This window comes from Eriocheir sinensis, chromosome 34 (genome assembly GCF_024679095.1).
Source record: "Eriocheir sinensis breed Jianghai 21 chromosome 34, ASM2467909v1, whole genome shotgun sequence".
Lineage (NCBI taxonomy): Eukaryota > Metazoa > Arthropoda > Malacostraca > Decapoda > Varunidae > Eriocheir > Eriocheir sinensis.
Window position 1 is genome coordinate 964,482 of NC_066542.1, and position 24,673 is coordinate 989,154.

The 24,673-nt window shown below is 42.8% G+C and overlaps 2 protein-coding genes across 3 annotated transcripts in view; both read right to left on the reverse strand.

The window, feature by feature from the left end:
* The window catches only part of LOC127006883 (uncharacterized), a 97,284-nt gene that overhangs the window by 11,586 nt on the left and 61,025 nt on the right, over positions 1-24,673 (reverse strand). Inside the window, exon 7 of the mRNA XM_050877216.1 lies at positions 2,806-3,286. Within this exon, the coding sequence (XP_050733173.1) occupies positions 2,806-3,286 (481 nt within the window). The remainder of the gene's footprint in view (positions 1-2,805; positions 3,287-24,673) is intronic.
* Positions 18,358-23,733, reverse strand: LOC127006884 (uncharacterized). 2 transcript variants are annotated; one of them, XM_050877217.1, is made up of 4 exons: positions 23,210-23,733; positions 22,972-23,078; positions 22,714-22,761; positions 18,358-22,490 (listed from the first exon to the last, which is right to left on the reverse strand). In XM_050877217.1, exons 2-4 carry the CDS (start codon positions 22,991-22,993, stop codon positions 21,169-21,171), a joined length of 1,392 nt encoding a protein of 463 aa, XP_050733174.1. In that variant the 5' UTR covers positions 22,994-23,078; positions 23,210-23,733; the 3' UTR covers positions 18,358-21,168. The 2 variants fall into 2 exon arrangements, with proteins under 2 accessions (XP_050733174.1, XP_050733175.1); XM_050877218.1 differs by having other exon boundaries at positions 23,210-23,243.

Here is a 24,673-nt window from a genome sequence, read left to right on the forward strand (position 1 = left end):
GGTCAGGCCAGAGTGATGGTGCTCTTTGTAAGGGAGTGGCAGTCTTCTGTCGTTGGGGTTACTCCGGTTGATGAGCGTATGATGCTAGTGAGGTTGAGGCACACCTTGGGCTTCATAACTCTAATTGCAGTGTGCGCCCCTACCGAGATATGGGGACTTGGAGAACGAGATCTATTACGCCAAGATAGACTCTATAGTTGACCAGTGGCCCCCACGCGACACACTCATTGTCTTGGGGCGACTTCGATGCAGTTATTGGCACAGAGAGAGATGGCTACGAGTTATATGTTGGTCCCAACGGGTCTGGCACCAGAAACGTAAACAGTTCACTCCTTTTGAGCTTCGCAAAGTCCAGAAGGTTGAGGATTGCTGGTTCCTGGTTCCAGAGATGGGAACCTTGCCGCTGGACTTGGTATAGCAATGCTGGCGATGTGGTGAAGGAGATCGATCACATCCTTGTTAGTGCTCGTTGCAAGACCCTCCAGAACTGTAGGAATTTCAAAAGTGATGAGTTATTTAATACCGACCACAGACTTGTTGCAAAACTGAGGATACGCATCAGATCGAAAAAAATTCTCAAGATGCCACCTCCTAAGGATCCATCTTGAGAAACTGAGGGACCAGGCGTGCGCTAGTTGCAGTCTCAAATCGGTTTGAAGTGCTTGGTGCTTTGGAGGACCCTGGAGAGTAGTGGGATACTATTAAACGCGAAACTCTCAGAGCTGCCGAGGAGTGCACTGGAGAGCCCCCCATGTCTAAGAGTTGCCTTGCCTCAAAGGAGACACTGGATAAATTAGAGGAGAGTCATGCTGCCAGGCTGGGTAGGGACTCGGAGTGATACAGGACTCTGTCACGAAGGACTAAAATCATTCTGAGGAGGGATAAGGAGAGGTACGTCAGAGATCTCGCTGAGGATGTCGAGGGTTGTTTAAATGGAAAAGACCTTAGACCTGCCTTTCAAGCTCTGATGAAGCTCCACTCCAAATCCACGTGTCAGATGAGTACTATCCGAACAGTTGATGGGTAGATAGAATCATATGCGGCTGGGTACTGGATTCGTTGGGCCGAATACTTTGGGCAGCAGTACACAGCAGAGCCCCCAAGCGGATAGCTCCCTTTGGCTGGGTTGCAGTTTGCGGCTGCTGGTCCATTAATAGACGAAACTCCACCCTCTCTTGCGGAAATGAGAGTTTGTGAGGAAGTTGAAGTGTGGAAAGGCAGTTGGGATCTGTGATATGAACGCAGAGTTGTTGAAGGCTGGGGGTGAAGCTATGATCCGTGGTTTGCATGCGGTGCTGTTTGCTGTGTGGCAGTCCGGTGCCATTCCTCTTGACTGGAAAAGGGGGTTGATTGTCCCTATATTGAAAGGGGAAGGGGACCAACAGGAATGCAACAATTACCGTGGTATTACACTACTTAGTGTGCCGGGCAAAGTGATCGCTCATCTGCTGCTGATGCGAATTCGATCTCATTTGCTATAGTTTCAGAGACCTGAGCAATCTGGGCTCACGCCCGGTAAGTCAACAATTGACGGGATCCTAGCACCCCGCGTCCTCGTGGAATGTCGACGTGAATTTCGATAGATATTGCTCGCAGCTTATGTCGATCGTGAGGCGCTTTGGGACATTCTGCGGATCCGTGGGATTCCTGCAATGATTATTGACCTGATGACTGGCTTTTACTTTGGAACTTCGAGTTCTATGAAGGCATTTCCGGCTTCTTTCCTGTTAATTCAGGAGTGAAGCAAGGGTGCGTCCTTGCGCCATCCCTTTTCAACATTTGCATGGACTAAGTATTGGGCAAAGATGTTGATCAAATTCGTTGTGGAGCATCTGTTGGGGACATAACTGATTTTGTTTTTGCTGATGATGCTGTACTCCTCGCAAAATCGTTGGAGGTCCTGGTAATGGCTTTCGAAGTGCAGCATGAGGAGGCGAAGCCTCTGGAACTGAAGGTGTCCTGATCCAAAACCAAGGTCCAGTCACTTGAAGGCTTGCTGGATGACACAGTTCAGTCTGCCCATGCATGTGGTGAGGCTGTCGAAACCACCAAAAGCTTCACATATCTTTGTAGCGTAGTGCATAGCAATTGTAGGTATCACCAGGAATTCACTCAACGGATTGGGCTGGCCCACGGTGGTATTGACTCGTTCAATACGAGTATATGGCTGTCGATATCTATGCAGGCGGACAAACATTCGAATCTTGTAATCGCTTGTGCTCATTGTCTTATTGTATGGCTGTGAGACATTGGCACTGAATAACAACTTGGAGAGGCGTGTCAATGCCTTTGGTACCAAGTGCCTTCGCAGGATCATGGAGTATCTCTGTGATGACTTTGTGTCGAACCAGCGGCTACTCCGTGAAACTGAAGCAAAGCCTGTTACCAGCTTAGTCCGTGAGCTCAAACTCCGGTTATTTGGGCTCATGGCGCGGTCCCCGGACGTCGATTCTTCTCACACGGTTGTTTCTGTAAGAAACAACCCTGAGTGGAAGAGACCAAGGGGACGCCCTAGTAACTCATGGCTGGGGCAAGTCAGCCGATCCTGCCTAGAGGGACTTGGGATGGACGGGGCAACTGCATGTGAGCTTGCTCGGGAGAACCGCCTGAAGTATGGATGGCGAGTGAGTGAAACGACCCGCCCCCGGGCGTTTGCTCCCTATTATTTACTTCGTAATAAAATACACTGTAAGGACAGATGCTAGGGTAAAAAAAAAATAAGTATATATAAGCAACCCTTTATAGTGATTCTTTCCATGCTGTGATCGCCTGAGGTGTGAAGTGAGCCAGGTGTGTCGTTCTCACCTGGTCATGTTGGCGACGAGATCGTTGTCCTGCCACGTCTCCAGCGTGAAGTACTGCGGGAGGCCGCCGTCAAAGCCCTCGAGGCAGGTGACCGTGAGGGCGGCGGTGGTGGGGCTGGCGTGCACCGTGCTGGGGTCTGCCGGGGACACAGAGCAGTTTGTGGGCGTGTCTGGCGGCCCCACGGGAACAAGGGTCATCACACAGGCCTCGCGCTGCCGCCCAATGCTGTTGGCGGCGTGGCAGAGGAAGCGTCCATAGTCTTCGGGCGTGGTGGGCGTGACGATGATGCTGGAGGACAAGCCATCGACCCGCACATCCTCGTTGGGCAGCTCCTCCATCGTGCCGTCCACTCCCTTCCTGACCCACGACCACGTGATGTCCTCAGCGGGCTCTGCCTCCACCAGGCACTTGATGGACGCTGTGGAGCCGCGGGCCACCCCCTTGGTCCTCTCCCGCCCCGTCCCGGCACACACCGGAGCGTCTGGGGCAGCGGGGAGAGAGTTGTGATAACAGGGTGCTGTGTCGCAGTTTATCGTTGTTGATATTACCATTTGTTGTTGGGTCGGTGCTGAGGATTTATGGGTTCGAGCCGTGAACTGTCCTATTAGCGTTTTCTCTCTGGGTGCGTTCCGAAATGGCTTTTTGAAGGAACGAAGATTAATATATATATATATATATATATATATATATATATATATATATATATATATATATATATATATATATATATATATATATATATATATATATATATATATATATATATATATATATATATATATATATATATATATATATATATATATATATATATATATATATATATATATATATATATATATATATATATATATATATATAAATATATATATATATATATATATATATATATATATATATATATATATATATATATATAGATATAGATAGATATAGATAGATAGACATATAGATAGATAGATACACGGGGCTTAGGGTCAAAGGAGCTGCCTCGTACAGGCCTACCGGCCTCTTGTAGTCTCCTGCGTTCTTATGTTCTTATGTTCGTATATATATATATATATATATATATATATATATATATATATATATATATATATATATATAGATAGATAGATAGATAGATAGATAGATAGATAGATATAAGAAGAACATTAAAACGTAAGAAGTCTGCAAGAGGCCGGTTGGCCTATACATGGCAGCTCCTGTACATTCAACCCCACCTTACCTCACCATCCATGGCTTTATCTAACCTCTTCTTGAATGTATCTATGGTATTGGCACCCACAACATGGCTCCCAAGCCTGTTCCACTCGTCCACCACTCTATTGGTTAACCAATTCTTGACTATGTCTGTTGAATCTGAATGTGTCTAACTTAGAACCATTGCCACGCGTCCTACTCTTTTACCATCAAAATCTTATTGACATTCCCTTTATTAAAGCCCTTCATCCATTTATAGACTTCGATCAAGTCTCCTCGCAACCTTCGCCTTTCTAGAGAGTGTTGATAGCTACCCCGGTAGCAGCGGGGATCATATTTCTTAATGGTCCCTCTAAGCGAGAAAAATGAGAAAAAATCATCACTCACACAAACCATTTCATAACACATATCAAAGCGTTTGTGATCAGATTATGTATCATCTATTTTTTGGGGTTTATATCATGACACAAATTTGACCCGTCGCTGCTACACGGTAAAGCCACAAATTTGGCCCGTCGCTGCTACACAGTAAAGCCACAAATTTGGCCCGTCGCTGCTACACAGTAAAGCCACAAATTTGGCCCGTCGCTGCTACACAGTAAAGCCACAAATATGGCCCGTCGCTGCTACCGGGTTAAATGCTTCAGTCTGTCTTCATAAGGTAAGTTTCTCACCCCCTGAACCATCTTTGTCATCCTCCTCTGTACAGATTCTAACATCTTGATATCCATTCTATAGTAGGGGGACCAGAACTGAACTGCATAATCGAGATGAGGTCTAACTAGTGCTATGTAAAGTTTGAGGATGACTTAAGCGCTCCTATATTTTTTTTTTTTTTACAGCAAAGGAGACACAGAAAAAAAAAAAAAACATTAAAAAAAAAAAAATAAAACCTGCTGCTAAAAAAAAAAAAAAAAGAATTGGCCGAAAGATAAGAAAGTCGGAAGGAGAAGTCCTGATACCTCCCTCTCCTTGAAGTTCAAAGAGCAGGCAGGAGGAAAGACAGATGAGGAAAGAGGACAGAGTTTCCAGATGAGTACCAATGAGTGAGAAAAGAAAGTGAACTCTTGCATATAAGGTTTATAAGGGGGGTGGGGGAGGGATGGAGTAGAAATGAGAGGAGTCGAGGGGGCCGGGGGAGGGGGGGGGCAGTTAGCAAGTTCAGAAGAGCAGTCAGCTCCTTGAGATGAAACCCAGAACTCTGTTTGCTCGACTTTTAGCCTGAATGCATTGAGCCCTAGGTAGGAGGTCAGCGCTCACTAGGACTCCTAAGTCTCGCTCACTCCCAGAACTGCTTAGAGGAGTATCATTTAAGGAGTAAATGTGTGAGGGGTTATTCCTGCCTACACTTCCCGACATTAAATTCCATCTGCCACTTCCCCGCCCAATCATATAGTCTGTCAAGCTCATCCTGGAGAACGCTAGCGTCCCTGTCTGATTGGATTACTCTACCGATCTTGGTATCATCTGCGAACTTGCTGACATCACTACTAATTCCCGTGTCCAAGTCATTGATGTAAATAATAAAAAGCAGAGGACCCAGCACCGACCCTTGTGGGACTCCACTCATAACACTGCCCCATTCATATTTTTTACCATTGATTTGCACTATCTGCTTCCTACCACTAAGCCACGCCCTGATCCAGTTCTAAACTTTCCCATCTACGCCGTGAGCCTGTAATTTTAGTCATGCCCGGTGATGAGGGACTTTGTCGAACGCTTTACTGAAATTTAGATATAATATGTCATAGTTTTCATCTCGGTCAACCGCCTCGATTACTTCAGTGTAGGACAACAGGTTAGTAAGGCAAGACCTACCCTCTGTGAACCCATGCTGTGAATCATGAATTAAATTATGCTTTTCTAGATGGTCCCGAATGCTCCCGGCTATAATTGACTCCAACATCTTTCCTACAACTGATGTTAAGGCGATAATTTGAGGTGGCTGATTTGTCTCCCTTTTTGTAAATCGGCGTCACATTAGCTTCTTTCCATTGATTGGGCACATACCCAGAATTTACCGACATCTTAAAGATATCGGTAAGTGGGCCACTAAGGACCTCCTTTCACTCTTTCAGAACCATTGGGAATAATTCGTCTGGGCCCGGCGATTTGTTTTTCTTCAACCTACTAATCTCATCCTTGACTACTTGCCTAGTGATGATCACATCCCTCAACTTGTTCTCTTCGCCCTCATATACCTGAGCTCTCCCCGGAATGGTTGTTAGATTTTCCTGCTTGAAAACCGAGAGGAAATAGTCATTCATCATTTGACTCATATCTTCTCCATTCTAAACGATCTCACCCGTTTTTGTTTTCAACGGTCCAATTCTGTCCCTTGTTTTCGTTCTGTACAATTTGAAGAAGCCCTTGGGATCGCTCTTGGCCGCGTTGGCTACCCTAATCTCATAATTTAGTTTTGCTAGGCGGGTGTTCTTTTTTACCGACCTGGCGAGTTCAACATACCTACCCCTGAGGTGGGTTTCTCCGTTCTTTATTTTCCTATAAATTCCTCACTTCAAACCAATCTCATGCTTGAGTCTGCGGGTCATCCATTTGGGGTCGTTATTTTCCTTCCTACGTGCTTGGTAAGGGATATGCTGTCTCTGACCCTCTGCAATTACTCTAAATTATTGTAGGTCATTTCTACATGGTTCCCCTGTCTTTCCGGTTCCAGGCCTGAGATCTAGCCCTCATCCAGCCCTAAGGTTCCCCAATTTACCTCCTCAAGGTGTCTTCTGAGCCCCTCATAATCAGCTCTTCTAAAGTCAGGCACCAATACAGGGTTGAGTTCATGGGTCACCGCCGAGTCTAATTTAAACCTAATTTTCTTGTGATCACTGCCACCTAATTCTCCCCCAACATCTTGCTGATCATATTCTTGGTGTTAGTTAAGACCAAATCTAGAATGCTGTTATCCCTGGTGGGTTCATTTACAGTCTGCTTGAGAAAATTAGCTTGTATTACTTTCAGAACATTCTCAGATTCTAGATCACCCACCACGCCTTCCCAGTCTATATTCCTATAGTTAAAACCCCACATTATGCTGACATTTTGGCCCTGCTAGCCCTGCCTACCTCTTGGAGTAATATATCAGTGTCCTGCCTGCTAAGGTTAGGTGGCCTATACAGAACTTCTAGAATTAGTTTGTCTTTCCCTTTGTGAACGCCCACCCAAACTGATTCTGAGTCGCCATTTGTTTGAACAGAGTTGTTAGCGGAACATTTAATTGTGTCTTTAACATAAAATGGCTCCCCCGCTCCCCTTCTTCCCTTTCTATCTTTGTGAAACATCTGATAACCATCTATTTCATACTCCGACATGAGGTTTTTGTTTGCAGTATCCACCCATGTTTCCGTGATAGCTATAATGTCGAATTTCTCGACACATGCTTTCCCCCTCAGTAGATCTATCTTGTTCCTGAGACTCCTACAGTTGGTGTAATAAGCCGTCAGCCCATCCTTTCTTATATCCTTTCGATCATTCCTGCGCCCCCTAGTCCCAGTCTGCGATGCATAGCCACTGACGACAGGCACTAACCCCTCGCCTACTTTAAAAAATCCTGTAGGATGCTAAGTGATCGCTCGAGGGAGTCTGCGAGGACTTTCACATCATTTCACATAGTACTTATATATATATATATATATATATATATATATATATATATATATATATATATATATATATATATATATATATATATATATATATATATATATGCAAGATGGCGCTACTATAAACACTAGCCTGCGCCAGAACGGGCTGGGCCGACCATCAGGCCCTACCTGGAAGAAGCCTTGGGCCGACCATCACGCCCCACCGGGAAGTTGCCTACCGGCGCAATACCCACTCAACCTAAAAAAAAAAAAAAAAAAAATATATATATATATATATATATATATATATATATATATATATATATACATATATATATATATATATATATATATATATATATATATATATATATATATATATATATATATATATATATATATATATATATATATATATATATATATATATATATATATATATATATATATATATATATATATATATATATATATATATATATATATATATATATATATATATATATATATATATTATTTTTTTTTTCAATAAAGGAGACAGCTCAAGGGCCCCAAAAAAGGAAACAATAATAAAAAAAAAGTCCGCTATGCCTGCTCCTAAAAAAAGAATCAAAAGAGGTGGCCGAAAGAGAGGTCAATTTCGGGAGGAGAGGTGTCCTGACACCCTCCTCTTTAAAGAGTTCAAGTCGTAGGCAGGAGAAAATACAGATGAAGGAAGGCTGTTCCAGAGTTTACCAGCGTGAGGGATGAAAGAGTGAAGATGCTGGTTAACTCTTGCATAGGGGGTTTGGACAGTATAGGGATGAGCATGAGTAGAAAGTCGTGTGCAGCGGGGCCGCGGGAAGGGGGGAGGCATGCAGTTAGCAAATTCAGAAGAGCAGTCAGCGTGAAAACAGCGATAGAAGATATAAATAGAGGCAACATCACGACGGAATTTAAGAGGTAGAAGACTATGAAGAGGAGGAGAGCTGATGAGACGAAGAGCCTTAGACTCCACTCTGTCCAGAAGAGATGTGTGAGTGGAGCCCCCCCACACGTGAGATGCATACTCCACACGAGGGCGGACAAGGCTACTGTATATGGATAGCAACTGTGCGGGGGAGAAGAACTTTCGGAGACGATACAGAACGCCCTACCTCGAGGAAGCTGATTTAGCGAGAGAGGATAGATGAAGTTTCCAGTTGAGATTTTGAGTCAAGGATAGACAGAGGATATCTATTGTTGAAGAAGGCGACAGCTGAGTGTTGTCGAAGAATAGGGGATAGGTGTTCGGAAGATTGTGTCGAGTTGATAGGTGGAGAAATTGAGTTTTTGAGGCATTGAAGAACACAAGGTTCCTTCTACCCCAATCGGAAATGATAGCATGGCCTGAGGTTAAGCGTTCTGCAGCCTCCAGTTTGGAGTCGTGTACTTCATGTTGGGATGGCCTTCTATTGAAAGAAGTTGAATAATGCAAAGTCGAGTCGTCGACGTATGAGTGGACAGGACAGTTTGTTATGGAAAGAAGATCATTGATGAATAACAGGAAGAGAGTGGGTGATAGGACAGAGCCCTGTGGAACACCACTGTTGATAGGTTTAGGGAAAGAACAGTGACCGTCTACCACCGCATAGATAGAACGGCCGGAAGGGAAACTGGAGATAAAGGAACAGAGAGAGGGACATAATCTGAAAGAGGGCAGTTTAGAAAGCAAAGACTTGTGCCAGACTCTATCGAAGGCTTTCGATATGTCTAGCGCAACTGAGTAAGTTTCACCGAAACGGCTAAGAGAGGATGATCAAGAGTCAGTTAAGAGAGCAAGAAGATCGCCAGTAGAACGCCCCTTGCGGACCCCATGCTGGCGTTCAGAAATGGAAAGGTGCCTTTGAATCTTCCGGTTAAGGATTGATTCAAAAGCTTTAGATAGACAAGAAAGTAAAGCTATAGGGCGGTAGTTTGAGGGATTGGAGAGGTCACCCTTCTATGGCACAGGCTGTACAAAGGCATACTTCCAGCAGGAAGGAAAGTTAGATGTTGATAGGCAGAGACGAAAGAGTTTGACCAGGCAGGGTGTCAGCACGGACGCACAGTTTTTAAGGACAATAGGAGGCACTCCATCAGGTCCATAAGCCTTCTGAGAGTTGAGGCCAGAGAGGGCATATAAAACATCATTATGAAAAATCTTAATAGCAGGCTTAAAGGAGTCAGAGGAGGGATGAGTAGGAGGAATATCCCTAGAATCGGCCAGGGTGGAGTTCTTACAGAAAGTTTGAGCGAAGAGTCAGATGAGACGGCAGTGCTGCCGTCAGGATTAAGGAGCGAAGGGAAAGAGGAAGAAGTGAAATTGGAGGAGATATTTTTGTTTAAGTGCCAGAAGTCACGGAAATAATTAGAAAAAGCAAGGTGTTGACATTTTCTGTTGATGAAAGAGGTTTTGATAAGTCGGAGAATAGATTTGGCACGAATCCGGGCTGAAATGTAAAATTCGTGATTAGTAGGAGTGCGAAGGCTCTGGAACCTCTTGTGAGCTGCCTCTCTATCTTTAATAGCACGAGAACAAGCATGATTAAACCAAGGCTTTTCAGGATGAAGAGTAGAGAAAGAACGTGAGTAGTAACAAATGTACGGAACTGGGGGTAGCTGAGTGTGGGGGGGGGGCACGGAAGTGGGAGGCGGGGGGGTGACGGAAGAGGGGGTAGCTGGTGGAACCCCTCCCCACCCATCTTTCACTTTTTTTTACATACCCCCCCCACCCCCCCTCCCCCTCTCGGGCTAGCGTACGGGAGCGGGGGTACTGGAGCGGGGAGTGGGGGTAGGACGGTCAGCGGGAGGGTGACGGAAGAGAGGGTGGTCAGCGGTGGGGGGGGGGGGAGTGGTGGTAGGACGGTCAGAGGGCGGTCAGCGGAGGGTGACGGAAGTGGGGGGCATACACAAAGTGAGGGTAATTGCTGTTGTTGTTGTTCTTGTTGTATACACACGCACACACACACACACACACACACACGCACACACATACACACACACACATATTATTTACTATATAAGCATCATACTTTAATAATTACCATCATTAATAGAGTTTCCGCTATGGCTGAGACATATTCAGAGAATCTCCTTGATATTTTCCAATACCCTGCGCGCGTAATGGTTGTAGAATATAGCAACTCCGGAAAATCGGAACTTGTACAGCAGCTTATACTGAAGTATCATAAAAAGTCCTAAAAAATTGTCATATGTGGCTTAACGTCTCATCTTCTTCAAAGAAATAAAGAAATAGGACCTAAAGTTATAGTGTCGTCTTCCAATTGCCAACGAGGATACGTTTGATCAGAGAGGGACATTGTATGTACTTGACGATATTTTCATTGATGCTGTAAGGAACAAAATTGTGGTTGATGCTTTTACTCGCGGACGGCACAACAATATTTCATGCATATTTATCACTCAAAATCTATATATAGGTGGAAAGCATGCAAGGAAAATTAGCCTGAACTGTTCTCATTTCCTCTTGTTAAGACAGCGCAATTTATCTCAGATTCACACTCTGGGCAGACAAATATTCGGAAAAGTGAAGGCAAACCAGTTTGTAGATATATATAAATATGCTGTATATTCACGTCCTTATGGATATCTTCTTGATGATTTGGGTATAAATACTCCTTAATTCCTACAGTTTCGCTCAAACATTGTTGGAGAACCCCCAGATGAACGCGTATTCCAATAGTGAACTCCAGGAAGTAGGAACTCTTTACGCTCTATACTCCCAACATAACGAACCCTATGGTTTAAGCTCTCAGGCGAAATTATGGGAGAAAGTAAAAAGTATAAATCCGGCAATAACACGTGATGACGTATTCAACTTTTTGAGAAGCAATAAAACATACACATTGCATAAGCTAAAGACTAAAAAAAATTCCCAGCAAAAGATAATATCCTCAAAACACAAAGTAATCATTAGCCGATTTAGCAGACGTGAGTCATATAAGAAAGGGAAATATTAACATAGGCTACTTGTTAGTATGCACAGACGTGTTTTCTAGATATATGCAAGTTGTCCCATGTCGGAATAAAGACGCAAATACGATGCTCGTGGCCATTAAACAAGTGGTGGAAATAAAGATTCTGAAGGCTTACGAAGATTAAACACCGACTTGGGCACAGAATTCTGGAATCGAAAAGTAAGAAACTATTTATGTTCCCGGGGCATTAAGCTGTACAGTGTGTACTCAAGTGAGATCAAAGCTGCCTTGGCAGAGCGGGCCATTCGTACACTGAAAGCACGCATCTACAAGTTCATCACGTCTCAAAATTCTTCAAGATATATTGATCAGCTGCAAAACATGGTCAATGCCTACAACCGCTCGCCCCATTCTGGACTGAAGAACAAACAAACTCCCATTGATATTCATAACTTAAAAGACCCATCTGCAATCAAACGCCAATTCCACGTAATGTATAAAAACCCGAAGCAACCAGCGTCTTCCATCAGTCCTCGACTGGCAGTTGGGGAAATAGTTCGCCTTGTTGGAAGTGCTCGTTCCTCTGTATTCCATAAAGGATACACGCAGCAAAATACTCACGAGCTTTTTCGTATAAAATCAATTAAACACAAGAATTGCCCAAGAACTTACCTTTTTGAAGATTTGTCTGGAGAACCAATATAGGGGATATTCTACGCGCCAGAGCTCGTCTTAAGCGCTCTGCCCGAGTCATACGATATTACGAAAAATTAAAGGAAAAAAAACAGTATATTGTATCGTGGTTGGGATACCCTATTTCATTCAACAGCTGGATTGACGCTAATAATATTGTAGAAAATGTGTAAAAAGACACCACTCCTCAGTGCACACAAAAACTTTGTCTTACTTTTGAAGAAATTAAAAGTAAAAGATAGAAACCGTGCTATTAAGCAAGCAGCTCGAGAACAATTGAACTGTATATCTGAAATATTTTCCAATTTGTTAAAGAAGCACCTTACTCAATAACAAAGTTATCAAGAAATTACGTAACTATCGGGAAGACATACGTGCCATAGCTAGAAAGAAAAATCCTCTCCATAAGAAAAGACTTATATTGACATCGAGACGGGGTGGTAATATATTAGCTGCTATATTACCTATTGCCGCTTCCTTGATCGGAAAATTATTTGGATAATGCGCACGTATTATCTTATTCCCGAGTCTACCGCTGAGCGTGTTTTAACGGGTATTAAGCCTAAATGCGCCAACTCCACAAGTCCGGGGATCAACGGCCAATCGTGTTTCAACCCGCAGTCGGCCCATACCGATCACATGCCGGTCTCTGAACATGTACCAACAAGCAGCAGTAGTACTGTCGTGTCGTCCCATGGTGCAACACCAAGCACTCCTACAAGATTGAACCCGTCATCTCGCTCTGTGAGGAAGAAAACTTAAAAAAAAAGAAAATATTGCGATCTGGTGTATACAAAACCACAAAACTACCACCCGTGCAACTTAGAGCCACAGGGATTAGGGAGAACAAGATTTCCTAAAATCCTGATATAAGTAATTTAATACCTCTGTATGTTAAAAGTATCGACGTGCCATACGTCAATATGATGCAAGAACGAATAAAAGACAATCCCATCGTAAAATGGGATAGCAGAGGTAACCTATTGTCTTCTGTTTGATCCTCCAATATCCTGTACATGTTGAATTTACTCTCTAATACAAGTCAAAAACAAACGATTGGTGACATTGCTGATATAAAACACATCATTGACGCCACGGGTGTATTACCTAGCGAAATAAAAAATACACGCTTGCAGCAAAAGATTCAGGGATCTGGTTTCACCATCGTTGGCAACTTACAGATGAGTTCCATATTAAATCCGCTTTTCAAATGTGCAAGTGCAGTCCTACATTGTGATTCAAGAAAGAAACAGAATCATGGACGTGGTAGATACTGAGCAGCGTTGGAAGCGTGGCTTATACAGAGAGAGCGGCGGCCTCATGGAGAGAGAAATGCCGGAGGCGAGGACGAACACGCTCGGACATGGTGGTATCCCGAGCGGGCTTATAAGAGAGAGCAGATGGGACGATGGTTCGCTACTCGTCCCTCGCCATCAGCTGAAGCGGTACTATTCATCACTCACCAGTATACCAGAGAACACCATGTCGGACGCCTACGTGTTTAACTACAAAGATGGTTCTCCTGACGATGACATCTACCGCAACAAAAAGACCACCATCGTTTCTTTCCTCAACTGCAGTTCCTGCTATGAAAAGAGGGGGTTTACTGGACGCCTACATGTATTATACCCGCACAATAATCTCTACCACGAAAGAAGCCCGATCTATCAACTGAACAGGTGTTGCTGGGAAGATCGTGGTATTCCCGGTCGTCTGCATATTCGCTATCCTCCGAGTGAAAATCTTCCTTATGTGGCGTGTATCCTACCCCAATATGCTCCTGGCCGCGAACTGGAAAATAACCCTATAAACCAAGGATATACTCAGAGGTCAAGAGATCAAAATTTCATTCGTGGGGTAAAGGAAGACAGTTATGATAGCCGTCTCCGCTGGTTTAAAGAGTCCATCACAAAACTGGTTGAATGGGTGATTAAAAGCAACATTACAAGTGTCATCTTCCCCTACAAGCACTGTATTTTTTTACGTGTTGTTGAAAACTGACTACCAACCACATCTTCAAGAGGCTACGGCTGAACTCCAACTGCATAATATATCGTGCGTCATCCTGGACAGATGGACCTGCGATGAGCCTGAAACAAAATTAAATCTATCTGTGTCTCCCGAACGAAAAAGGAAGAGAAAACTGGTGGATACAGAGGACGACGCTGTGGCTGACGAATGGAAAAGAAAACGGGACGGTGCTGTGGTCGACGTGGATCCTAAATAACTATAGCTCCAGACAATTTCCCAGTAATTATGTACATCACTAAATGTAAAATATTTCAATAAATAACAATGTAATGATGTTTAGTATGGTATACCTTCAATATGTAGTTGGCATCTCGTCATGTCTACCTCTATATAATGAAATAATTATAATATTTTTGCTAGTGTCTTGCTTGCTCTAAATGGAGTCACATCATATATATGTTACCAGCATTGCGGATGGGGAAATTTACGCCAATTCGAGCATTAGCTTTACTAATAATATACAAACTCTAACATTAAACAAGGACGTGGAATATGAAGTCGGTCTACTGAACGTGGTGCTTCCCCGTCGGTATTACATTGTTAAACCGGGTGAACCAGAGTGTAGTATACATCTTGAATGTGGTATAAGACCAACGCCAGATTCAGAAGCTATTGAAAGACGCACACTGTCAGAGGCTATTAATGCTAATGTCTTATGTAATGACACTGGGTATTTGCTGATGGTGTTAACGGTATAGTAACGACATTGTTAAAGGAGATGGTCGATGGATACAACTACCATTTACTAGCGTATTCTAGAGAGGTTCTTGCATTTAGCTCAAGAAATGATCATTTAACTTTGTTCTGCTACAATGGTCATCATCCACTAGTTGTATTTATTAAGGTTTCCTTTGATACGCGACTGGCCCAGGATCTCGGTTTTGTCCCCAACTTAGGTTATGCTGTGTTTTCTTCCTTGGGCACACATGAAGAACAAAAAAAAAGCCGTTCTTGTTCCGCGACATGGTCATGACCCTCAGTTGAGAAATGGTGACGTACAGTGTGTTCTCATTTACACTGAACTTGTCAATCCCTCTAGGTATGCAGGGAAAAATGTAAATATTCTTGATGCCTTTTCGCTCTCCGGAGGTCTAACAAAAGGCGTGCATCCAACTATATATAAGTCCCTTAAATCCAAAGTAATTGATTCGATTTCTATTAAACTCACATATCAAAAAGGTCGTCCTATGCATTTCGAAGAAGGATACCCTGTTACATGTTTACTTCATATCCGATCGCGTTGAATCTTTGATACATTTTGCTGTATTAATAAGAATGTTGTCCATTTGAAAAGACAGTCTCCTCCCCGCCACCATGCGGGTTACATTCATCCCTCCTTCCGAAGCAGAATATCATGCCCTGTTTTCGAATGGCAAACAGATATCCCGAGGGAGTGGTATTGATGATATAGTCACACTTTCTTATGAACCAAGCTATCACAGAGGCGGGGGTTTATTCTCGGTTTTAGCAGGACTCGCTAAAAGAGCTTTCCCTTTCCTAGTGAAAAATGTCATTGTGCCTTCAGCTCGAACATTCTAGATGATATTTCACAGGGAAGCAACTTGAAAAGCTCTATAAAAAAACATGGAATCAATTCCTTAAAGCAAGCTGCAATGCAGTTGACTAGAGGAAGCGGGAAAAAGAAAGTCAAGCGAGTCGGGAGGATAAGGTGTTATAAAAAGGACATCTTTACCGAGTTGTAATCATTGTTGAACTAAGAGCAGTATGGCGAGCATCACCAGCGCGGTTGGTGTCGGGGACCCGCGTTCTCCCCTGGGGCAATATGCCGCCGGTGTCAGTGAATTGTTTCCCCGCCCCAACAAAATGAGATTATTGGAAACAGCGATTGGCTCCCGTTATGATGCTGATGTTTTACCTACTAACCTTGGATTCAATAAGAAATTATCCGATAGATATATAGAATTTCTCATTCCTGGAACACTTGGCAGTTTAATTGATTTGGGGAAATTTGTGTTGCACACCTCTTTACGCTTAACTAAGCCAGACAATACTACTCCTCTCGATGACGCTCAACATGTTGAATTTACAAATAATACCGCGCATAGCCTATTCAAATCAGTGCAATGTTTTTTGGGAGATGTAGCTGTTGACAATAATGTACTTTATGGGTACACGTCATACGTTAAAATGCTGAATACTTTGACGTCCAACAAACTGAATACAATTGGAGCCAATCCTAATATTACCATCCCAGAGAACGGTTTTATTTCCAAAGTAACAGCAGAATACTTTGACAATGCCAGCGCGCAACACAAGACCATTATGAAGCGGGTTAAGACTCACGGTATACAACTCTGTACCCCGCTTCTTCTGGATACAAGTTCTTTAGACAGTTTCTTGCTCGATGGTATTTCGGTTAGGCTCCGAATGGAACTATCTAGTAATGCATGGCTGCTAAATTCTCCAACTGGCGATAATATTCGTCTGCATATAGATTCAGCCAAGCTGCTTTATACGCGACTGTTTCTTTATCCTAATGCACTTCATGCTTTGAACGCGTCTCTCGCGACAGGGAATCTTTTAAAATTGACATTTACCAAAACCCTCTTGAAAACCTATGTGCTAGCCAAAGACCAAACCTCAGGAACGTATGATCAACCGTGGGGTAATGTTATTCCGGAAAAAAACCTCTCACTTTTTTTTTTTTTTTTTTTTTTTACATTGCGGCCTATTGCGCCGGTAGGCTTCTTCCCAGTGGATCCTGATGGTCGGTCCAAGGCTTCTTTCCGGTGGGTCCTGATGGTCGGCCCAGCCCGTTCTGGCGCAGGCGAGTGTTTATAACGAGCATGGAAGTTCATTCTGGCGACTATTCGCTAAATCCATTGTATTTGAGCCATGGCGATATAAGTCAAATAAGCTTAAGTGTTAATGGTAGAACCATGTATAATATTCCTAGTAAATTCCCTCATGACTATGCTGAGCTTTACCATCGTACTTTGGATGCACTTGGTTTTCACAAAGACCATTTAATCGGAAAGGATATTTTCGGCAAGGGGGCAATGATTTGCACATTTGATTTGCGTGCTGAAAACTTGAATGATAATTTGCCCGTTCAAATGAATGGGGGGCTTAGACTTAGCTTGAATCTATGTAAGGGAGAAAACGAGAACCGTCTGTTGATACTGTTTGGCGAAACAGTGGGTATAATAACAGTTAACTCTGAAAGACGACTGCAGTGTGATGTACGCGCTTGAAGCGGCTGTGCGATGAACAACATGGAGATTGAAAGAGGATTGAGGGGGCACATAGGAAAGCAAGCCTTGTTTTTAGGCGTGTTATTGGCAGACGAGGTAAACTCTATACCTCGATATAGAAAACCTATAATGTGCATTGTCAATACGCTACCAAGTTATTCTAAAAGAGAAATGGGACACTGGATTTGTCTCTACTATGAACCGGGCATGGCAGTGTTCCTAGATAGTTATGCTCTCGATCCAAAATTATACTCTGATCATTTTAAATATATTGATTACCCCGGGCTCAGTATGTATGAAAATGCATTTCGACTTCAAAGCACGCGAAGCGATGTGAGCTGGGCTTATACCATGTACTTTGCCTACAATGTTTCACATTTGGGTGTAAGAGAAACTCTTAAAAAAAAATGTATGGAGTTTTCCAAGACCGAATATTCGAGGAATGATGAACACGTGATGAGATTCGCTTACAGCAAGTTTTTAATGCCTGTATGCCATCAAACATTTAAGACGTGTCCATAAAAAGTAAATATTGACTTTATTGAATTCTCATATTGAGGTGTATTACACTCTATGAAGCTATTTTAGGCATAAATAATTTTCGAATTCCTTTATCGGGGGGTTTGTATACCGTGCGTAAATCAGTGGTCTGGCTCCACACACAGGTCCTCACTCGTCACCACCACTAGCCCCGTGCTGCCGCCCCCGCCCCGTTCCGCCCCGTTCCCCAGCCCCGAGCGCAATCCTGTCGCATTCTGTCGTCGCAGCGCCCGCAGCGCCCGCTGCCCCCGCCGCCGCCGCAAACATTTGGATCGAAACATAAAAGCGTTTTATTCATATGTTTCCACAAATCGAATAAATTTTAAGAAAATTATTGTTATTTTTTTTTCATCCGTTTTTTGATAAAGGACATATAAACAAGTCAAACAAACTCAATGTTTATTGGAATTTGGTCAGATTATGATTCCAGATTAATCATGTGCAATTTTATAATATCAAAGACTCCAACATTAGTCTTCTATACATAATATATTTACATATATTTTATATTTGACATAAAAATAGCAGGCCAATTCTTACACTATAAACATTTTATGCAACATTCACACCAGTCCTTATCTTATAAACAACTACAATTTATTCTGAGAAGTCTGTATCTTCTAGCATATATTCAAGGGGGGATGATGAGAGCATTTGATTTATTTCTTCCTGTTCCGCGACTAGCATTAACATGTCATCATCCATCGCTACCTGTATTTTCGAGGGAAAATATTGCTCGGCCAGCACATCCTGTTCTCCCCACAACTCATAGGTTTCTTCTTCTCGTTCTCCCATTTCACCGATCTCTTGCCCACCCATTACCCCGGCTAGTCTCGCTTCTGTTATGTCTCTTTCATCGCCTTCCTCCAAAGTTTCTTCGTTTGACAGTGTCATGATCTGGGCTACCTCCTCCTCCTCCTTCTCTTCCTCCTCCTCCTCTACCCCTATAGAATTATCGGGATGACCGTAAGATCGTGACTCCATGTTGCTAATGTAGTATCTTTTGTCCTCAACTACAGATATCCCTCTCTTCGGATATTTTACTGTACTCATTCGTCCATTGCGCACTGTGAATCCTTGATAGTCAAAGGTAAATGTTTGCTTCTGGAATAGGGCGTCTTTGTATCGCTGATGAGCAATTTTCTTCTTTATGAACTTTGGAACGCCCTTAGCTGAACTCAACCGGTCACCGTCTGCCAAGAGGATGGAGTAGTACTTTGGTCTTACACCTACAAATTCTGAGATGGTTCTTTCCCCCACTTCAGACTTGAGAAATCCAAGCTTTCCTTTGTTGTCTGTGTTGTACAAGGAATGTGAGGGGCTAAAGTTACTTGTGTCTATATAGCTTTTGAAGGGTTCCTGCGAGTACTCTGTTAATATATCAGGAGTTTCAATCTCTGATATTAAGGAATCAGTGTCACAATACACTAGTTTCGCCCGATCTCCGTAATGAGCCTTCAACACATTGTGATATAAATCATATAGTCGCAGCTTGGACAGCTCTAGGATGTAGTAGCCAATGTAGTTTGGATGATTCACCCGTGAATATTTCCTATGGCGAGTTACAACTACATGGCCATCATTGAGAGGTACAACGCGTTTAAAGTAAAGACTTCGGGCCAGCTTCAAAAACTTTTCGCGGTTGGTGACAATATCTATGTCTTCACTATATTTGGCCACGTTCATCAGGAATCGACCAAAAATGCTGTTTGAAATACACTTGATTGCATTTTTCTTGATAGGGCAAGTAGCACTTTTGCGGGCTTCTATGTTATCCTGAATGAAGTCCGCAAGAAAGTGCTTTTGCTTAAATGTATGAATAGCATGCACTTTTTAACAACCCGGCCTAGTTGAATAAGTAGTTTAAGGAGGGGCAGAGCAAACCATTTTCTCCTGAGCAGCATGTGTTCCAATCGGTTTTATGTTCTTACACGGTGCTGGACGGTTTTCTTCTTCATACCATTCGCGTGTGACTGACGATATATCTCTGTTGGTGATATTGTGTCTTCTGATGATCAGTGGGAGGTCATCCGTTTTCTCAACGAATTCACGTGAGACAGCCTCAGTATGAGGTATCCAAAATCGCCATCGGTTGCCTAATTGACCAAGCCCCCGCTCAAAAACGATTGCATTTCTGTCTCATCACATGGCAACTTCTCTCGCATTACAGTGGGATAAAGACTGTTGAAGTCAAGATATGAAAGGAAAGTGCTTTTATCATGTTTTGGATTAAACTGTGGGTTTGTGTAGATGTTATTGGCGCGTACAAAACGACGCACAACACTCGTGTAACCCCCACGCATATTTGTTTGAATGCAATGACATATGTCTGGGCTACTAAGCACCTCTAATTCCTGCTGTGTTTTTAGCACATCCTGGCAGGCTAACATAATTTACAATATCTAACCTCCACTGGGTTTTCAAAATACCTCTCCACTCTAGGAAGACATCACATACAAGGCTAACATCCAGTTTTATATAAAGCAACAAATAGTCCTTCAGGCTCTGACACCCAGCTACTTTCCAAACATTCTGAGCATGTTCATAATCACTTTCGGAAAGTTCTGCTTCTTGAAGCGAATTGAAAAAAATATTCGCGGGATGGAAGACGTGTCTCAGAAAGTCGTTCCATCGAATCCATATAGTCATAACAAAAAACCTGCTTTCCCTTGACCAATAATGGCAACGCAGGTGTTGGCACATCTTTCAACATCTGTTGTGTGCATATGGGTTCGTTCCCATTACTGATGAATTGTTTCGCTAAAGCCGCGAGTGAACCAGACATAAAGGCATATGAGTCAATAAATCTCAAGTCATTTATGATGACTTCATGGTATTTGTGAACTGAACGTTTTGGTCTTAGTTTGATTTTCAAGTCAGGTATCGTTAATTCACGCAGGATTAACGACATGTCGTAATTAGCATTATGTGCAATGAGAGTGAGCTGCAATTTGTGATTTTTCATTTGAAGGTTGCATCTATTACAATAAACTCCAATGTAATTGTTTCCTGATTTTTCATGGTCATGATGTTTTACTCCTTCACCTTTAAAAAACCCTGTTTACAGAGAAGACAGTGAGTTTGCTCATTGTGACGTGTCTTATCTTCATCGGTCATGTTGATTTTATTGTAGCCTTTAGAAAATTTTCACTTCTTCCAGGCACGCTGCATTGTATGAATAAAATGGTTTACAGCATTACTTCCACAATTGGATCCGCTGTGTACTGTTTCTCCGTTTCTATTCACTATAATGTAAGCATACTCTATGGCAAAGTGATGTCTCTTTACACATCCAGACACATTCGAAGAAGGCTCTACGAGAATACTCTCAAAGTCATAGAATGCTAAATAAGATGGCTCATATGCTTTAGCATGATTAATAAATTTCACAGTAGAGCCCGCGGGTGGGAATCTTAGTCTTGTGATCATCGTTGGGCAAATTAGCTTATGTTCAGCAAGCGTTGTCTTGTTCTCACAGGCGCACAGGCAGATATCGCAAAACTTTTTTTCCCCTCGACGTTTTAAGGTAAACAGGTTCATGCATGCGTCAAAGTCTTGGATAAGAGCTAGGTGTCTGTTCCCTAATAACAGACAATGAACAGCTTCTTGATCTTTGAGCCCCTTTCTGACTAGAGTTAGTTCGCCTTTTTTGTCTTCAACGTTGTCTAGACAGTAAACGAGAATACTTATGTTGTTTAATCTTTCAAGCCGACCGAGGTCTTCCCAGGATACCGGGGTTGGAATGTTACCTGTATTAATAGAGGCCAAGCAAGCATTCTCCCATTGTCTGCCAGATAGAACTACATTTCTTGACTTCAGATAGCGATAAGCTGTTAGCACTTGGAAAACACAGTCCGTGGGTCCTGAAGGTTTGAGAAATTGTGTTGTCCCTGGAACAGCCTTAGGATAGGGTACATACTCTCCAATACTATTGTGCAGCATTATAAGAGAGAAAGAAAATTTTACGCTAACTATTTCATCTAACGTAAATCCACTGCCCTCTTCGTCTGACATGTCATGTTCAAACCGATTAATAAAATATTCGGATAGTTCACGTACATATGAATCTATATCACCATAGCTAATTACCTGCATATGACTTGTCATATACATATCTCTATATTGAACTCCGTCGTCGGGGTCTTCTCTGATTAAACGCAGATGCATGTCAACGTACACTTTAGAAGAAGGAGGTCTAACCTGCTGGCAGCCTTGGAATACAGACTCTACTGCCTCGCGAAGACGGTCAGTGTTGTTGTTGAAATACGATGCAATGTCCCCGTTGTCTGCTGGTGGGATAGGCACGTCCATCGTTGTTAAAGCCCCGTTGAAATGTTGGCTTATTTCACAAGGCGTTGGTGTGGGTGTTGTTACTGGCCGACCCGGGTTATAACCGCTGGGCCCTGGCTGTGGAGAACTGTTTGTTTGAGAGAATCCCTCACGACGGACTTGCTTTTTCCTGCAGGTGTCTGAAGAAAGGTAAAATAATATTAGAGGGACCAGTGAAATTACATTTTTTTCCTTAGAACAGAGGTGATCTTCATTTAACTATCTACTTACAAAATGGTCTGATATATATATATATATATATATATATATATATATATATATATATATATATATATATATATATATATATATATATATATATATATATATATATATGCGCAATAAAAAAACGTAGAAACTTACCGTTTGTTCCTGTATTCGCTCGTTTTCGTTTTCGCCCACTACCGATCGCTGAAGAGGAGAGACATTGGCTGAGCCTACCAGACCCGCCTTCTTCGGAGATAGCCCTTAATGACTATGAAACACATAAATGAAATTTTATGAACCTCTCTAACACGCACATATTTTACTGTGTCACTTAAAATACAATATGGGAATGTGTCTCTTGTAAAACACATTTTAACAGTATTGCATTCCAGAAGATATTAGGTTTTGGCCTACCTTTGGTTTTGACTGGCTTCATCGTTGAGAACAACTCCCAATATCGCTGGTGCCTGGTTGAGAGAAACCGACATCTGATCGATCAGAGCTAGACGACGGTGTCTCTTCTGAAAAGATAGAAAGACTAAAGTCGATATTGAACATGCTGCCCAAGTCTCTACTCCCCTCTCGTCATCCACATTTGCTACTGTTTTTTTATGACAATCAAATAAAGTAACGCGAACATTTAAGTACCTACCATTGTTTCTAGTAGATATATCTTTCGATCCAGTACCAAGGCCCTCTGGAAGACACGTCGCCCTGTGATCTGCGACCGTGGACAGCGGGAAGTAATTATTACACCATGAACATTTGATACAGGTGTGTACAGGTGTCCTCATGTTTGCGAGAAACAAGAACAGGACTTGTCCTTAGGCATCCTTCAGAAGCTGTGAAGGAATCGTTGGTTTGGCGGCCATAAATACCCCCGGCGTTGTGTGTTCGTTTGTACGTGATCGTGTGTGTGTGTGTGTGTGTGTGTGTGTGTGTGTGTGTGTGTGTGTGTGTGTGTGTGTTCCTCAGGTCAGTCCTTTATTACCTGAGGTTTATTGTAATGACTTGATTCATTAAGGAACGTCCTCGTGAAGGCGTGGTCTCAGATTCATTTCAGATTGCCATATGTCGTTTCGGAGATGTCAATCAGGAGGTCTTTACCCAAATATCTTAACCCATTAATATTGACCGCGCTGTGTGTGTGTGTGTGTGTGTGTGTGTGTGTGTGTGTGTGTGTGTGTTGGTGTGAGTGTGTGTGTGCGCGGTGTGTGTGTGTGTGTGTGTGTGTGTGTGTGTGTGTGTGTGTGTGTGTGTGTGTGTGTTGGTGTGAGGGTGTGTGGGGGGGTGGGGGGGAAAGAAGAGAGATTAAGGAAAGATGGAGGAAACGATAAAAGGGAAGGAAGAAGCACATGTCGTTTCGGAGATGTCAATCAACAGGTCTTTACCCAAATATCTTAACCCATTAATATTGATCGCGCTGTGTGTGTGTGTGTGTGTGTGTGTGTGTGTGTGTGTGTGTGTGTGTGTGTGTAATAATAATAATAATAATAATAATAATAATAATAATAATAGGTTTATTAATGTAAGGCAGCCGTCAGGCCGAAAATATACAAATTAAAAATACAAGAAACTAATAGTAAATAGGCTACACTAGTGGGAGGGAGAGGGTGGGGGGTGGTTTGGGAGAGCTAAAAATAGAGACATAAGGGAGAGGGAGGGTGGTGTGAAGGGGGAACTTAGAGGGGTAGCGGCGAGGTACTAAACTCCACCGCGGTGTGTGTGTGTGTGTGTGTGTGTGTGAGACGGAAGGAGGGAAGAAGAGAGATTAAGGAAAGATGGGGGAAACGATAAAAGGGAAGGGATTTCCTAGATTTCAAACTGCTACCTGTGTGTGTGTGTGTGGGGGGGGGGGGGGAGGAGAGGGAAGGAGAGAAAAAGAGAGATTAAAGAAAGATGGAGGAAACGATAAAAGAGAAGGGATTTCCTTGATTTCAATCTGCTACCTGTGTGTGTGTGTGTGTGTGTCTGTGTGTGTGTGTGTATGTGTGTGTGTTTGTGTGTGTGTGTGTGTGTGTGTGTGTGTGTGTGTGTGTGTGTGTGTGTACGAGAGGGAACGACCCCCAGAAGGCGCGGTCTGTCAGATTCATTTAGATAGTCACATGCCGTTTCG